Raw genomic sequence first — 18,359 nt, 5'->3', positions numbered from 1 at the left:
AAAAAACGAAACGAACAAATTTCATTACATTTTGTGACTAAGAAATTCGATTAGAAAAGACTATTTTAGTTATGTAAAATAAAATAAAATAAATGAAAGAACAGAACGACAGAGAGAGAGAGAGAGGGAAAGAGAGGGTAAGAAAGAGAGAAACAAAGGGTCATAATAATGTTAACTCTTTTCTTAAAAAAAAAGAAAATTAAACTACTTAGTAATTAACATTTGTATATAATTATCATATTCATATATGCATACATATCATAGATCCAAGTAGGATTGACAATCAATACAAATGAGAATCATTTGAATAAATGAGATGTAAACTTGAATAATGATAAACAAAGAAAGAAAGAGAGAGAAAGAGGGAGAGAGAAAATAAGGGTGTCGTTATAAATGCGAGAAAGGTGACATTTGAATTAAACTAATAATGAAAATTTGCTAAAATTATCAAGGAAAAACTGTTACTGTGAATAAAAATGTAAGGCCTATTACCTTTGCTCTTTGCACAAGCCTCCCTTTATTCCATACTTTTTTTTCAGATTCCCTCTCTTGCTTTCCCTCTATTTAGACAGAGTTTGATATTATTTTTGAGTGATAATGGAAGTATGATGTTGAAGAATTTGAAGAGTATAGTTTGAATATTGCGCGTATTGTCCCATTAAAAAGCAAAACGTTTTTATTATAAGGAAAAATTTGAATTCGTCGAACTGTGAACTTTAGTCGAATTTAAGGCTTTTTTTTTAAAAAAAAATTTCTCATGTTTTGATTGTTGGAAAATCGTAATTAAAGAATATTTAAATTACAAATTTGCAGAAATTTTTGTTCCAGTTTTCAGGAAGATTTTTTTTGGAATTTTTTTCTAAAACAATCATTTATAAATCTAACTTTAAAAAAAGACAGCTCATCAATTCGCCTAAATTTCAATCTCTTCCCAGAACTTCACAATGAAAATTCATTGTCGCCAAGCATTTTTGACCACAACAATTGTCAGTAAGGCGTCAAAGCCGCATGGTATAACAATGGTACATTTCACAGTAATTTCAACAAGAAAAAATTATATTGCATATATTTCTAATGAAAAATCTATCTAAGCCATTTGTAGAAAAAAAAAAAATGAACGAAAAAAGAAGAATTTACAACGGGAGCGAATGGTTGCAATATCGTTTCGTCTAATTAAATGAATTTGATTAAAATGAAAATTAACAAATGGAATAACTCAAAAAAAAAACTTAAATAAATGAATGAAAGACATTAAACAATTATCATAAAGAATCGAGAGCGAACGACATAGAGGAAGAGAGGGAAAAGAGAAACTTGATTGATAATTAACAATAATTATTGTAATTTGAGTAAAAAAAAATAGAAATTTAAATTAAAAATTACATCATCTTATGAGCAAATCATTGGATTCTTTTTTTTTTGATCGTCAAATTTATACAAAAGAGAAGAAATAAACGGGCAGAAACAAGGTTAATGTATATATCAATCATGATGACCATAAACAATAATTTTGTCCATAAAGGACTTTATGGACATTAGAAAAATGCGACAATTGCGCTCTCCTCTTTATTTTTTTTTTTCTGAAAGATTAACAAGAAATTTGCTAATTTGAGGCAATTTTATTCACATATTCCATTCGTTCACCGCAATTACATAAATTTCAATTAATTTCAAGTGAAAATTTTTTGCATAAAATATGTATAGGTCCGTTTGATTTAAAAGAACATTACAGTGTAAGTGTTTGATTTGAAGAAATATTATATCAATTTTCAATTTCAAATTAAATTAATGTCGAAAATGAAAAAGAATTTATGAGGAAAAAGTCTTTCTGGGTGTAATAGCACAAAATGTCGCAATTTTGTAACAAACATTGCAAATAGGAAATTAATAATTTGAAAGTTAACACGAAAAATGAAAAATGAATCGTTCAACAAAAGGAATATTGAGCTATGCAAAAGTGCCACTGCCACCGCGAATATCCGTGTAGTTGCTGTTCAACTGTCATCATTTCATGACAAGAATTCATTCTAATCCTATCTCACAAATATTTATTTAACATTTATTATTTAGGAATTTCAAAAACCTCTTAAACTTTAACAATTAAATTAAAGTCATTTTAATGTTTGAAACTTTTTGCATTTGAAAGGATTACTTTTGTTTAAATGCTCGAATCTCAAATTTTTTGGAAATTCCAAAAAGTTCATCAAAAAAATTTTTTTACGTAATAAATAAAAATTGATAAGCAGTTGAACAGCTAAAGGCCTCCGAAATGAAGACCTCTAGAGATCAGAGACTGTTCTCGATGGCAGAGGCACAAAAATCACTTCTTCTAATTAAGCGCACAAGAAAAAAATTAAAGCAATGGGAAATTTTTCATTTTTTTTTTCCCGCTACTGCACGTTTCAATTATTCAAAAAAAAAAACGAAAAAACAGTTAAAATTATTGTATCGCAAAATATTAAAACTTTTAAAATTGTTTGCAAAAAAAAAAATTGAAGAATTTACGAAAAATAAATGTCAAAAAAAAAAAATTAATAATCTTTTGACCTCTCTTTCTTTGTTTTTTGCTGGAATCTATTTTTGAAATTTATTAAATTGATACATTTTTACACTATTATCAATGCCTATTTTTTAAAATGGTATTGTCAAAATTTCAAAATTACTGGTCGAATTGTTTTTTAAGTTGTTGAATAACAAAACTGACAAGAAGAAAGAAGGAAGGGAAGAGTGAACTGTAGAAGAAACATGTAGACGCTTCTTATGTATTAATCTATCACCGATCGATCGTAACAGAAAGATGGACGAAACCCCGGGAAGCTATAGGAGAAATATGCCATTTTCCAGGATGCATTGTTCTTTTTTTTTTTTACGAATCACGCCAATATCAAAATCGATTTGCCAAAAGTATGTCTGAAAAGAATATATTATAATTGTGAATTTTTATTTGTTCTCTCTTTTCAGGAAGTCCAAATACCGTATCTAATTGAAAAGTATCGGTATTTTCTAGACACTAAGTGAGAACAGAAGTACTCTACATCACGAAACTAATAGAAAATTGGAGATTGAATACAATTAGCGTCAAATAAAATTTGTGAATTTCAAACAAATAACTAACCATAAAGTTCCCCGCTATCATCGTTCATCATTAGCAGCGGATCGTCTGGTTCCGGAATCATCTTCGACAATGTTAGTAACGTTACCGGATTCGTTTTCAACTACAGTCTCCGGATATTTGGTTACAGACTGTGTCGTTTTCAAGCAGTTTGCAGTTGATGTATGCTCTATTGCTGCCGAAGCAGCGGCACCCAACAAATTCCGGTTTAGCTTTTTTTGTTTGCCTGTAAATTCATAAAAGTAAGATGAATAACTGTAAATTGCAAATGACAAGAAGTGAAATACAAGAATTAGATCCTGTAAATAGTATAAGAAATTAATAAAACACATACAAGGAATTAATTAATCATGAAACACGTCCATTACCATTTCAGGTAAAAGAAACGATGGAATTTTTCATATGAAGAATATGACCAAAATTAATTTTAAAAATTAATAATTCCCATTATTTTACGTTGCTTTTTCATATCATATTAAAATTTTATATTTGGCAAAAAATTGGTTTGTGATGGCAGTTTATGATGTCGAACTTCGATTCAAACTTCAGAACTAATAATTTCACAGTCAATCAATTCATAGTTTTGAATTTGGAATTGCAACCTAACAATCTACGAACTTTTTGACCTGCATATCACAGTACTAATTAATACGGTCAACTTTTCATTCGAGATGAAACACAGGTTAAACTACTGTACAATTCCGCCATCCAACAATTTTAGTCATAAAATGTTGAAATAATACATGTTAGATTCGATCTATCAATTTTATCACTAAATAAAAGATATAAAGTAAATAATCTATAATAAAAATTTTTAGAATAAAGGAAAGAATGGGCATAAATGAATAATAAATGATTATTATTTCAATCGGTAATTTTCTGAATGATAGAATGATTGTTAGTTCTTAAGTATTAACTCTATCAGGTCTATTAAAGTTTCCAACTATTCGTTGATTAATTTTCATTATCGACAAAGTGTAACAAAGGAAGGGTATAATGTGAATGTGAATAACTTCCTCTTACTTCTTACAATTCATCCATGTTTTTTTTTTTTTTACGGATGAAAAATTGTGTCGAAATTTTACCATTTTATCTTTCGCTTTTTTTAATTCACTTTCTTATTACTTAACTTTAATCAAAAATAATGCAAATTCTAGCTTAAAAATGTTGACAGTTGAAAAAATTTTAATAAATTTCAAAATAATTAATTTCAATCATTTTCAGAATTAGAAGCAACTGTTTAGGACAACAAAATTTCATATAATTCAAGTTCCTTTTCTTTTTTGTTTTTACTCAATCTTATTTTGCAATATCCATTATCAATCGATTTTGTATGTTTAAATGTTGAATATTATTTGACATTTTAAATTGTATGAAATTGCTTTATATCCCGTTTTACTATACTAAAAGAGTAGAATTCTTTTTTTTAATTTCTCAAAAAAAAAAACAACTGTAAGAATAATTAAAAAAGGAATGATTAGAAATAGTTCGGATATATGTAATCGTTGAGTGCTAAGTGCTAAGGAAATAGATGAAAAATATTGAATGAAGGTTGGTTACAAAAACTGAAAGAATTAAATTCAGAAATAGAATTTGTTATAGATGAGTTTGAGAGACTATAGAACCATGTCTTTGCAAAGTTTTGACAAACATTAATGAAAAAAAAAAAGAAAAAAGAATAGATGAAATGATGAACGATAGCTATCCAACAAGAACACAACCAATAAATGTCGGAAGAGAAGCAAAAAACAAACATCGTTGAAAAATTTCATTTCTAGCTTTTCTTTTTTTTTTTGAAGGAAAAAATTTATTTTACATAGTGAAAAAGAATTAATTATTCACCATTTATGGAACAATTTGTAAATTTTTACTATTAAAAAGGAACGAAATTGGCAACTTTTATCGAATCAATTGTTAATTGAGTGAATTCACAGCAAAATCCTGAAATAGCTAAGTGGACATATTTTGAAGTCATTTGAAATGACAAAAATGATCGTTCTGAAATAATTCAAATAAGCTAAATGTTAGCCTGAAAGTTGAAATGGCAAACTACTTTATTGCTTTATTGATTAATAATAATCCATCTGAGATTCATCAACTAATTGAGTTTTATCAAAGTTTCTGTCAAAGAATTCGTACTATCAGTATTGTTATTGGTGCAAAAAAAAAAAAAGGTGCAGAAAGCACACAAAATTAACACTGGTAAGTTTCAACTGTCACTTTAAAAGGATTGATTGCGGGGGAAGACGAAAACGTAAACTATGCCAATATAATAGGAAACGATAGTATGCCATTCAAAAAGAGCTGACAAATGCAATAATCAATACAGTTCTTGCATTTTTATCAAATATAATCAGGAAAATTGTCACCAAACATCATATATATGCAAAAGAGGTGACATCCAGAAACTGTCAGAGCTGAATCGAAATCATCGGTTTTATATGGAATAATGGAAATGATAATGCTTACTAAGGGAGAGAGGCATTCAATGTTTGTTTACTGATATGAACGATAGCCTTACAATCTTCTCGGTATTAACTAAAAATTGGTATTAACTAAAAATTTTCATGCTATATGAATCAATCATACCATATCATATCATATGATATCATATCATCGTCAGACAGCAATTTTAAGATGAAACAACTCGAGTAATAAATAACAACTGATCCTGCCATCTATTTCATGTCTTCTTATTACTATTTAGGAAAAAGTTAAAAAAGTTTAAAAAAGTTAAAAAGCGTGAGATTTTTGAAAAATCTCTCCGATTCTTGAAAATTATTTTAAAAAAGTAAACACAAAATGATTTTAATGAATATTTTAGTTTGACAATTTCTAATATGCAAATCTGAGCAAATGATTTGGCTGACAAACTTGTCAAATGTCAAAAATGTTTTCAAAAATCAAAATAGAGAATGAACGAATTTCTAATTCGTTCCTTTTCTCTTCCTGAAATACCAACAACTTTTCTCGATGTGATGAATCGTTTGCAGTTGAAATTGGAAGATATAAGTTAAAAAAAACAAGAAATATTTGGTAGGAATAGCAGGAAAGAATGAGAGGGTGAGAAAAAAGACGAGAAAGATGAATGAAGGTGGAAGGGATTTTAAAATGAATCAAATAAAAATTTTGAAAATCAACAGAATCATACAGTTCAAATCTCAAGAAAATTAAACCGCAAAAGAGACATTCCATCCATCCTAGCAGTACCCGAACTGATACCTTCCAACTTCCGTAATTCCTGTTTCAATGGAATATTGAGTGCAGAAGATCAGCTAAAAATTGGAAACATAAGAGAAAGGGTTGAAATTCAACTAGTATCTTTCTATAAACCAAAATTACTGCCGGATTTTCGACCATCCGGTAATTGTGAATTTTGATCAATCAGGAAGATAAATTACCCACAAATAAGTATTTCATTTTTGAAATCTTTTCTCAAATGAGATAGCACTTCCGGAATAAGTTCATATTCCGTCTATACTTTTAAAGCATGAAGTGGAATATTACATTACACTGTTGAAATGTCATCCACTCGAACTTTGAAGATTTGACAGAAGGAATTGAAGAGAGAAGTGAAACTGAGACATGCTGACAGCAAAGTTACACAGTTGCACACAGAGAGGAGAGACTGCCGATACATCGGAACTTCAAACTTCCAACGAGATCTGAAGGGAAGGAGTGGAACAACTGTATCTACCATAGGATTGGTTCTAAGTACTTCACTTCAATGGTATTGATGGCTTCAATATCGCCGATTAAAAGAATTAGTTGTGCATGAATAGAATATTTTTGAATGTGTATGTATGTGTATGTGTGTATGTGTGTATGTCAGTGGGTATGTACATATGCGCATGTGCGTATTTATTTACGTGAAACGACTAATTTAAAAAAAAAAAAAAGAAGAGAAGATAAGAAGCGCTTTGAATGTTAGATTGGGCTGAAATGGTTTAAAAACTGGACAGCAACAAAAGGTGCCAGCCAAAAAATTTAATAAGATTAATTAGATGGATGAAAGTTTGACATACACACATACACACATATGTACGTACATGCATACATATATATATTGCACACATACATACACATACACGCATACGCATACATACAAATCAACATTAAAAAAATAAATACCCTAAATACACTTCGACATACATTAACATGCATGTTAACAAACATACATATACATTCATAGAAGAGTTAATGTATTTGTTGGACTGTGAAGGAATGTATGTGTATGTTTTATTGAAGTGCTTTTTAAAAGAGTTGCAAAAAATGGCACTGATCGGTTTTAGGACAGTTGAAATTGTCATCGTTGTCGTGTCATTTCTCGGTCCGTTCCACTCAACAGCGTTATTTTCCAAAAAAATGAATTTTTCACCAATAAATAACATTCATTCATTCTATGCTACCTTTGTTCATATAATATGCATTCAAAAAGATTTGTTTTTTTTTTTTTTTTGATGAATTAAAGAAAAGTCGACGATTAGACTTAAACATTATTCGACCATATCAACGATAAGATCCGCTCGAATTATTTAATGATGCCGACAATGATATTAAACCGCTATACTTCTATATCCTAATTAATCATCCTTTTTTCTCTCTATCTCTCTCTTTCCCTCATTGTCTCTTTTTAACTGAACGAAGTATTGGAAGATAGAAGAATTTGAAGCAATAAATTTTATACAAATTAAAAAATTTTAGTTGTGGTTGAAAAGTTTTTCAAAATTAAATTCTATGAATTAAAACAAAGAAACAAACCACAAATGGAATCGAAAAATTCCACAGTTTGTAGCATTGTTATATAAACAATATATACAGCAATTTTCCTGAAAAAATTTTTACATTTTCATTTAAAAAAAAAAAAACAAAAAGTATTTTCAATGTTTGTAAAAGATATAAATTCATAAAAAGCATAAGAAAGGAATCAGAAGGAGAAAAAGAAAAGAATTTTTTTTTTTTTTTGTAATTGTACTGATTGGGTAACATCTGAGAAAATTAGCGGACAAACAAATGAAATTAAACAGTCCTAATTATCTCAGTCCATATCTCTAATAGATTATCAATTCAATATCAGCAAAAACTGACATACTGTAGCAATACAATAATCCTCTTCCATGTAATTATTAATACTAAAATTAGTTAAGATAAAGAATTTACTTCAATTAGATGAGGAAGCCATGATAGTTTAGTAAAGAGTAATGAAAGTAAAAGGTTTAGTTTAATTAGAGTAATGAAAGTAAAGAGCTTAGTTTAATTAGCATATAGTGATGACAATATGTCCATAAAACCACCACAGTATCTAACAATTGAAACATTTCATTGAATTTTTTTTCACGTTTAATTAGTATGTAATGATGATAACCATAGCTTCCTATGTTATATTATGCGATCCGAAATCAGATGACAAATTTTTCGTAGAATCACTGTTTTCCTTACAACTACCGTAGACAATCTTACCTTAGGATTACCGTACTACCTTATACAATAACGATAATATAACATACCCTAAATAAAGAAAAATAAAATGAGAACCTTAAAAAGTGTGTTCGTACAGTAAAGAGTGTTTCACAGAGGATAATTTCATCACGAATTGATTGCGTCGTACAACCGATCAAGTCAACAACCGGATGGGATACAGCTTCAACTGCAAAGTGCATCAATTTACAGGAGAGATGTTTTTCGGTACACTTTTTTTTTTTTAAACCTGTTAGCTACAAAATAAACAATGTTTGAGTGAGTCATCAAAATAAATACCACATTTTCCAGTTTACTGCGTTTGTGTCCATTTATTAAAATATCATATATTACTTTATGCATTCTCTACCGGAATGTTTGTATATACGTTAAGTTCCAATTTCAGTTATACTATCAGATTTCACATTTACGAATTAATTAAAGTAACTAATAAATATATAAAATTAAATTCTAATGATAATATATGTTATCTATTTTGTTTTGATATGTTTACTTACATAAATTAAAGACATTTAAGAAATTTTTAAAACAATATTTAAAATGACAAGAAAGGTTATCTATTTGTGATAATCGGAATGGTAATATTGGGTGAAATTTTCTTTTTTTCAAAATTTTTAGTGAAACAAACGAAATGAATGTGTAAAGGTAATGCAATTTTTATTTAAACTAAAAAATTTAATTCTAAAGAAATTAATACCAATAGGAAATGTCCTTTAGGAAAATTTGAAGTTATTTTTTAACAAATATTATTACAATACATTAAGGTTTAGTTTGGGAATAAAATATTGAAAAGAAAAGCGAAGAATGAAATAAAATGAATGACTCATCCAATATAACTGACCCATTCAGTAACAAATATCCATCAAAGATAACGGTAAATGTTAAAAGAATTGAAAATGAAACCTTTAGTAGCATGTAGATGGGAATGTAGAATGATCGGTCGACCACCTTCTAGCATCAAACTGTCATAAACATCACTGCCAGCATTACTCGATAAAAAACTATCGAAAGTGGAAGTTGCAAAATGCGATTCACTACTACCAGTAGCGCCACCACTACTACCACCACCACCATTTGTTTGTGTATTATTACTGGTAGTACTACCACCACTACTACTACTACTGCTACTACCACTCATTCCTATAATATTTCAACTTTTCCTTCAAAAAAGAAAATTCATATTTTTGTTCATAATAAATTCATTTTCAAATATCTGAAATACATTGAGTTAATTCGAGCCAATTAATTATTCGAGTTTTTGATTAAACCGATATCAAAGAGTTGCATGCAGTAAGCGCACTTATACTATCTCATCCAACAAAAACTATCATTCTGTATGTTTGTGACATTTCATGAATTCAGTGATCGAAGGTATATTGTAAACCTTTAGCAAAGGCTTTGACGGAAAGGACAGTGACAACAAATGATACGATTATATTGAGTTAACTCGAAAAATGAAGAATGAAGATGAGATATCGCAGGTTAAAATGGCATTTATTTTTGTACTGATTTATTTAAAAAATAAGATTCAAGTGTACCTGAATGATGACTGCTGATAATTCGATCTGAACTGATATAACTGCTATAGCGATTTGTAGAAATATGAGAAGTGTCGCTGTCATGTGATAGTTGTCTCTTCACTTCCTCTTCCAATATCACTTCCGAATTTGTTGCTTCCATATCATTTAGTTCTGCATGATAAAGGAAAGTTTGTGTGTTTTGCATGTTAGTTTCCGTATACAAACTTCCAAATTTTAACTAATTGATTGATTCATTAGCTGTTAATTACCATTTGTATGTAAACAAAAACTTTGCCATAAAACATAGTTTGATCGTAATGCTTTAATGATGTGAAAGAGCATATTACGTAATTATTATGCATTTCACAAAGAAATTATATTTTCAATTTCGCTATTAGCCAGAATTTCCCTTTGACCAAAGATGTATTTTAATGGCTAAATACGCAAAATTGATAGCTAGTTCACGTCATTATGACGTTATGGCCCGTTCCAAGTATCCCAGTATTATTTTATCTACCCGTTAATGAATTAGGCTATTCATATTTTGAATTGACAAATCCAGGTGATGAGGCCTTCCAAAAAAAACCTTTAAGGTGTGCTTTTAACTACTGAAATGTTCAACTAGCATAGATTGCTAATGGGATCTTTGTCATATTTGTGATATGAGCAAGTAAAAAATTGAAATCAATCGGAAAGGCTAACTGATATGATAAGGAAGAGGAATCAAACCTGGAGATAACAACGGTTGCTCATCATTATTACTCTCATCATTCTTCTCCATTATCGATACAACAGGCGTTGGACCAAGTTTAATTTTTACCGTAGCGATCGTTCGTTTCGATCCATTTTCACAGATCATTGTATTGCCACTTTCACTACCATGACCTTCTGATCTGAATTATTTATGATTACATTCATTTCATGATAATTCACTTCCTTTTAGAAGTTTAAATTTTGAAAACGATCACTGTAACATAAATGAAATACAATGATGAGGGATGATTGTACCTCGTTAGATTAGATGAGAAATGCTGATAACAAACAGTGCTGCTACTGGCACTACCGCAATTGCCATTCTTATCAGTTGCAATCAATGATGATCTTTCCTCACCACCAAAATTATCAGTTACTGTTGCTGTACTCATTTGCGCTTCCGCTTCAACTGCATCAATGTATGCATACTCATCCTGCAAATTCATTTTTCAAAATTACTCAGAAAGAATTTCATTTAGAATGGCTTCAAATTTATAAATTGCTAATTATCATGATGTCATAATGTCTTGATCTTAGATGTTATCAAAGTTGTGAATCATATCAACTGTACTGCATTGTGAAAGAAATGCGCTTTCCAATGATACGGTACGGAATTAATTGATCATTGCTTGGGATATTTTGTTTAACTAATCCACTGATTATCCATACCGCTTAATCTTATATAATTGAGATTTTATTAAGTCTCTCAGGTCTTATTAACCATATTCATTGGTGTGTACAGCTAATTTTAATAAAGATATTCACAGATAATAGAAAATACAAAAACATACGATGTTTTGATTGTTAAAGCTGCTGCTAACTGATGACATACATTGACGGGATTGATTTCGATGTCGCGTTAATGCCAACATTGACCTGCAAAAAAAGTGAATTTGATCCAAATAACATCAACAGTGATTATAGTTTGTCCAAATTTCACCCATCCAAAATACTTACATACCTAAAAGAGGCGCAACATTTTGCGCACAATATTCCGGAATCCTTGGAATGTGATTCCGTATGCTTCCTAAATTCCATATCATTAGAAAATCGCTGTGGACACATGTCACACTGCAATGATAGTTGTTCTAGCTCGTTGTGTTGAGCAATATGTCGACTCAGGTATCCGCGTGTCGGGAATTGCAACTTGCATTTGCGACATTGGTACAACTGAATTGTTGGATGTTAGCATGCACACATTTCATCTTACTTCGTTATTTATTAAATTTGCATAAAGTTGTTAGAAAAACCAACAGAAAAAAGGAAAATCAATCAATAAACATTTACAAAGAGAATTAATGATTCACCGAAGTAGAAATCATTTACTGATAATTTGATAAGTTCGTTGCTCTCTGACCATATCGGATATCTTACATCATTTATATATACATTTCAAAAAGATTGTATTTTTCTAACATTATTTGTAAAGAGAATAATGTTTATCAGATAAGCAAGGATTATCACTTATAAATCTAACTGTTACCTTATTCCTATGCTTTTGTAAGTAGTTATCGATAACAGCTTGCTCTAAAAGTCGTTTGGGCGCAATCGTCTCCCGCAGTTCGATTTGTCGCTTCACTGTTAATGTTTCTGACGTAATCGCTTCAATCGGGATATCAATTGGCTCAGTATGTTGCTCGATTGGCTTAGTTGGTAAGGTGAAGTTTGGCCTATTACTGGAAGAAAAAAAAATCCCTTGTGTAGACTAAGGCAGTAACCAAAAATGAATTTATAAATATACATGTATTAGAATACTTCATTTAATTATTTAGTTATCTTTGGTAATGTTAATTAGGATTGAGTACTTTTGAAGAAAAATGGAAAGGTTAGATTGTAGTTTTTTTCTTAGGACAAAGTTACAAATGTCTAAGTGACAATGATTTGACATACTTGACTTTCATCTTTAGGGAAAAAAAAGCGATCAATTAGACCTGAAAAAATGGCCAAAATCGGATGGAGCAATCCTTTCTGATGTTTGCTGTAATGATAATTCTCGTGTATCAAAGAGATGCGACTGGTTGACAGTTAAACGATACATCAAGCGTTTGTTAAATGGTCTACAAAACAAAAAGTATAATTTTTTTTTGGAAAAAAATAAAGGAAAAAACAGGTTCAACAAAATGAGCGACTAACATATTGCCATTTTTGGTGCGATCTGGACATTTATGCTGATAGAGATTTGATCGAAATTTGTAAGTCTGAAAAAAAAAACAAATTAAAAACTTCTTATTTTTCAAAAAACTAACGATCAATAAAATAAGAGAAAGAAGGAAGTGAAGAAGGATGAATTAAAAGGAATGATATAATAAAGGACATTGTAAGTAAACTTCATCTAAAAGAATCATTGCATTATGTGCTTACTGAAAAGTACAATGAAATCAAAAATATTAAAAAAAAATTTTAATTAAAATATAAAATTATATAACATAAATCATTTGTAAGCAAAGTGTTATCAAACAATTGTTGTAAGGCACAAATTTGATGGGAAATGAAAGAATGAAAATGAGAAAAACAAATTTGAGAAACAAAAATGGCAAAGATAGAATGATAGTGCAATCGATTGAACATTTTTTTTTCTTAACTAACTTTCATTACGATCATATCATCTCGTCCCTTTTCATTTATTATCACTTCTTAACATATTTAATCATTCTATAACATACCAATATCCATCTTTTTCTTCATACTCTAATCCACTATATCTGTTTTGATTCTATGTTTCTAAATTAATTAGTACTTATCTAATTGTAAATTACAAGTTGTAAATGAACCATCATCTTAGATATTCTTGATTTTCAATACGATTATTGTACATGTTACTCCGTAATGAAATTAAATGTTGACGTGATGGAATATTTCAAATGTATTAACAGGAATTGTTTTCAAAGTTTAAGAGACAGAGTTTACGCAGAATAATTACTTTACAATAAATACAAATAGTAGGATTGAACATCGAATGAAATGAGTGTTTTTCCAGGGAAGACAAATAGAACTGTTCCGGAGAAGGATTTACAGAAGTAATGGATGAAATTTGCATGAACAATAAGAAGATTAGGCGCGCTTTGTTTATTATTATCTTAGATCACTTTTAAAGATGCATGATAAACCGCCAAAAGTGGAAAAAAAAAGGAACCTTATAGCAGAATTTGCATCTGAAAGGTCGATCGTTGGAATGCTTTACGGCATGCTGTTTAAGATACCACACAGAGTTGAACAATTTACCGCAATCTTTGCATGCACATTGCTGATTCTTCTCTAAAGTTATATTAATATTGTCCACTTCCGTTGGACAAATTACAACCGGTGGTGGCGGTACTGTTGCTTCCGCCGGTTGACTCTGAAACATACAAATTACTCATTGATTTGTTTCCTTATTTTTTTTTCTTTTTATTTAACATTTCAAAATGTTGTAATAATTTTTTCTTTCTGTCTCTTATGCTAATAAAAATTAATAGAGAAACATCGTGTCACCATTTTCTTTGCTTCACAAACATCCAAATTGGCGAATGGACTGAAAGAAATGGTTCAATCCTCCTTTGCGAAACTGATATTTAGTCAAATGTTGCAATAAATATGTGACGCACTGTCCCAAATATTCCGGTAATTATGCTATATCCGGTAGTCCTCGCAGTTTTACTCATGGAAGAAACCTTAATCTCATAGTTACTAATATATGGCTACCTTAACTTTCATTTAGTTAAGGTTAATAGTAAATATTCCTTTAAAATGATGATGAAATCTACAAACTTCATTGACAAATCGCTTTGATCGAGGAGATGAATCGTGATAAAAAATATGTTCAAATTATATGATAAATTAAATTTTTGTGGAAATTTTCATCATCAATTTATCAGAAAAATTGAAATTACCATTCGAACATCGTTCAAATTCAGATATTGCTGCTCAATTTGCATCATCGTTGCAAGCTGATCGATGTTTCTTCGTTACAGTAAAATTTAGCAAATTTGAATTTAGCGTTTTCGTCGCATCTTTTCTTTGTTATCATAAAAATCTCCTGAAGAATTAAGTTCGTTAAAAAGCTAGCGTATAACATTATAACAGAAAAACAAGTGTTATCATATAAAGTCTTATCATATACATCATCGAATGTCTCATTTGTACTTTTAAAATGAGAGAAAATCACATATGGGTAAATAAATAGACGAAGTTCAAAGTGCAAAATAACGATGAATCGTTTAAAGAAAAAAAAAGCACAAGGTAATAATTTCATTCAAGAATGTTTTATTTGGAATTACAACATTTTAATTTGAAATTAGAAGGAGCAAAAAAAAAAAATTCTTAAACTAAAGATCAAAAATGGAAAACAAAAACAAAGAACTGTTCAAGGGGGCAAAGAATCCCGAAAAAAGATGGAAATATTATTCCAAAGATCAGGCACCATTACTTTTTGCCTAAATGGTAACAATGAAGTCTCATTCTAATTATCTTAGAAATTTCATGCGTGCTTTAATTCCGGAATTATTTCAGGTTATTATGAAATGTTGATTTAATCATAATATTCTAATATCACTACTTTTTTTAACCATTCGCAGCGCAATAATATAAAATTATGCAAAAAGAAAACCAACACAGTGGTCAACAGGATGATAATAGTAATAGGAATCGATAAACTATAAACTGATAATTGATTACAACTAATTGATAACTGATTATAGTTTTACAGGTAATGTTTTCGTCTGTAAACTATTGCATACGGAAATCAACAAGAATGAAATTATCGCTAGTGATATTTCGAGAAGCATCATAACACTCTTCTTGCTTGCTTATCTTTTATTATCAAAGCTTTCTGGAAAATAGATCCTAAAGCCATTCGCAAAGTGCCTGTAGAACATGGCTTTTAAATAGAGATTACTCAAATAATGAAAATACAAAACTCAATTACTTATAATTCATTATATCTTCCTCTTCAAAAAGTTCGCGACATTACCAATTTATTGCTTATAAAAGGGTTACTAATAAAAGGGTCAAAAATAAACACTTGATATTTGAGGTGATGTTAGTATGATTTACTAATAATTGCGATATCAATCATTTAATTTTAATCTTTCAAGCGAGATACTGCTATTTCAGTGAAACTTGAATTCTGTTATCACTTCAAGTCACCAATATCGATTCGTCTTATCTGGAAATTCTAAAATTTCGCTGGAAAAAAAAGTTAGTTGAATTAGCATAATCAAAATGTTTGCACTGATTCTATGCCATATAAGACCTAGAGAGAAAAGGTATCAAAGAATGTTAAGGAATAATCTTTTTGAAATAATTTTATTAGATATATTTACGATGACTAAATTAGTGATACCAGTTTCAAAGCAATATTAAAAGATTTGGCTATCCTTAAAGGTCTGTGAATATACTGTTCAAAATGATGAAATAATTGAGCATTCATGCGTATTTTGCATTTCAGAGAAACTTAATATCTAAAAAAAAGATTTTCTTTTCATAAAAAAGATATCATTTGAATTGATGTTTGACAATAATAGATGTTTGAGAAGGAAGCAACGAAAGGAATGAATCCGGATAGTTCCGGTTCAAGGTACAAAAGGATACATTTCCATTTTGCATTTTGATATTATTTGGGATTTAACAGGATATCAGAACTATCCGAACATTTCAAGTTCATGCGATACGAGAAATGGTATACTGTTCATTCAACCATTCATTTTAATTTATTCATTGGTTACAACATTGTTAGAAGATAATTTTACCTTCTGAGATCGTATAAATGATAAAGGACTAATGATTTAATCATTCAAATCGATCGTTGAAGAATAATGACATTATGTGACATTTTTAGGGTTTATTCTCGACTTCAGATGAAAGCGATTCAGATCGAACTATAAAATAGGAACACAAATGGTACGTTATCCCCTTCATTATAGGTTAACTCTGATAGTGTTTGTAATTTTTGTGATATGGATGGTGCATAGATTGATGTTGATTAATTAACATTTCAAAAGGAGCGAAATATTTAAAATAACAAATCTCTTCATTAGAATTATCACGAATCTAAATTTGCTTGAGCAGTAGAAATTTGAATTTGTCGTCTAATCTCACATACTCAAAACAAATAAATGGAGCAAATCAATATTACGCGACTCCCACTTATTAATTACTTGGCCATAAAGAGATCTATTACTATTTATAGACAATTTTTGATGAAATTTAGTCCCACCCTAACCTGATAAGGTTATCTGAGGTCACTGGTAAGGAACGGACAAAGTAGATCATTATTTGGAGGACATTTGAGGGTAAGCAAGACAAGTTTTAAGACAGACCACAAAGTCAAGTTGGTGATAGATCCGATCACTGATAAGCTCTCAGTTCCCTACGAATTACTCTATCGACAAAAGGGCATCTCAATTACAGTCCATGCAGACATATATGCGCATTCCATTCCAATTACCCGCTGTACATAATCCTCCCATACCCTCTCGTCGAAGATTACAGTGAAGAAATAACTAATTATTGATGATGGGTACGATGCTATCTGATTTGGGTAAGAAATGTAATGCAGGGTTAGGGGAAGGTTAAACGTGATGTTGTCTTCAAAACAATCAATCATCAATCTGTATATCAATCTATGATAAGATCAAAATCTAAATTGGACATTTTTCTTAAATAGACCTCTTGGAATGAGTCAAAAAATGGACCAATGCTAAGATAATAAATAAAAGGATTGAAATGAAATTTCAAACAATTTGATAGTTAAAATTGCTTCAATTTCAAAAATATCAATAGAAGCAAATACTTTAATGGAGCTAAATGTGAGGAATATATGTTGATGAGGACAGTTATAAAAGAGTCCAATCAATTCCAGGACCCAACCCAATCCAAAGCTTTATGACTATTTCAAGGCTTTACTACACAGGAATGATAACCATTCACTTTTGCTTGCTTTCCTTTCTTATGTTAACAAGCTTTTTTTTTTTTTTAAATTGCTTGAAATCTTCCAGAGAAATTCTCACAAAATATTTTCACATTTCTCAACTCGTTTCATCTGATCACTTTGTTAGTGTCAATGTTAAGATTCATGGGACATTTGTCATTGAACTGTCAATTTACTTACATCATTTGGCTTTCATCTGGAATGACATAATTTCAATAACGAGAAAAATTAAGAAATTTTGAAAAAGCAAGTTGACAAATGCTAATAACTAAACGATGAAAAGGTGCCTTCAGAGAGAAAGTAAAACAAAGTAAGAAATGAGTGGTCGCTAGAAAAAAAAAAAGTTGGTCTGTTAAGGTTTAAATTAAACTTTGAAATTTGTAGCATTGAAATTGTAAACATACCGAAGTTATGTATCATTTAAATGACTAATTTTCATTGTAAGCTATTCAACGCTTAAAAATCAAGCAGAAATTCCTAAATGGTGGAAACAATGAGAAAAATATCGTGTGTGTGTGTGTGTGTGTGTGTGTGTGTGTGTGTGCGTGCGTGTGTGTGTGTGTGTGACAAAGGAATGAACTGATCATTA

General features: G+C 29.8%; 1 protein-coding gene across 1 annotated transcript; it reads right to left on the bottom strand.

The window, feature by feature from the left end:
• Nucleotides 1-3,132: 3,132 nt before the first annotated feature.
• LOAG_06154 (hypothetical protein) lies at nucleotides 3,133-14,780 on the bottom strand (the record flags this gene model as incomplete). The annotated part of the gene is made up of 14 exons (XM_020447079.1): nucleotides 3,133-3,338; nucleotides 7,874-7,941; nucleotides 8,648-8,759; nucleotides 9,494-9,730; nucleotides 10,129-10,281; nucleotides 10,840-11,003; nucleotides 11,119-11,297; nucleotides 11,655-11,739; nucleotides 11,825-12,033; nucleotides 12,347-12,539; nucleotides 12,795-12,920; nucleotides 12,997-13,061; nucleotides 13,997-14,200; nucleotides 14,733-14,780. 14 exons carry the CDS (start codon nucleotides 14,778-14,780, stop codon nucleotides 3,133-3,135), a joined length of 2,049 nt encoding a protein of 682 aa, XP_020302653.1.
• Between the last annotated feature and the right edge of the window lie 3,579 nt (nucleotides 14,781-18,359).

Source organism: Loa loa, assembly GCF_000183805.2.
Source record: "Loa loa unplaced genomic scaffold supercont3.2, whole genome shotgun sequence".
NCBI lineage: Eukaryota > Metazoa > Nematoda > Chromadorea > Rhabditida > Onchocercidae > Loa > Loa loa.
This window is presented reverse-complemented; position numbering and strand designations above follow the sequence as displayed.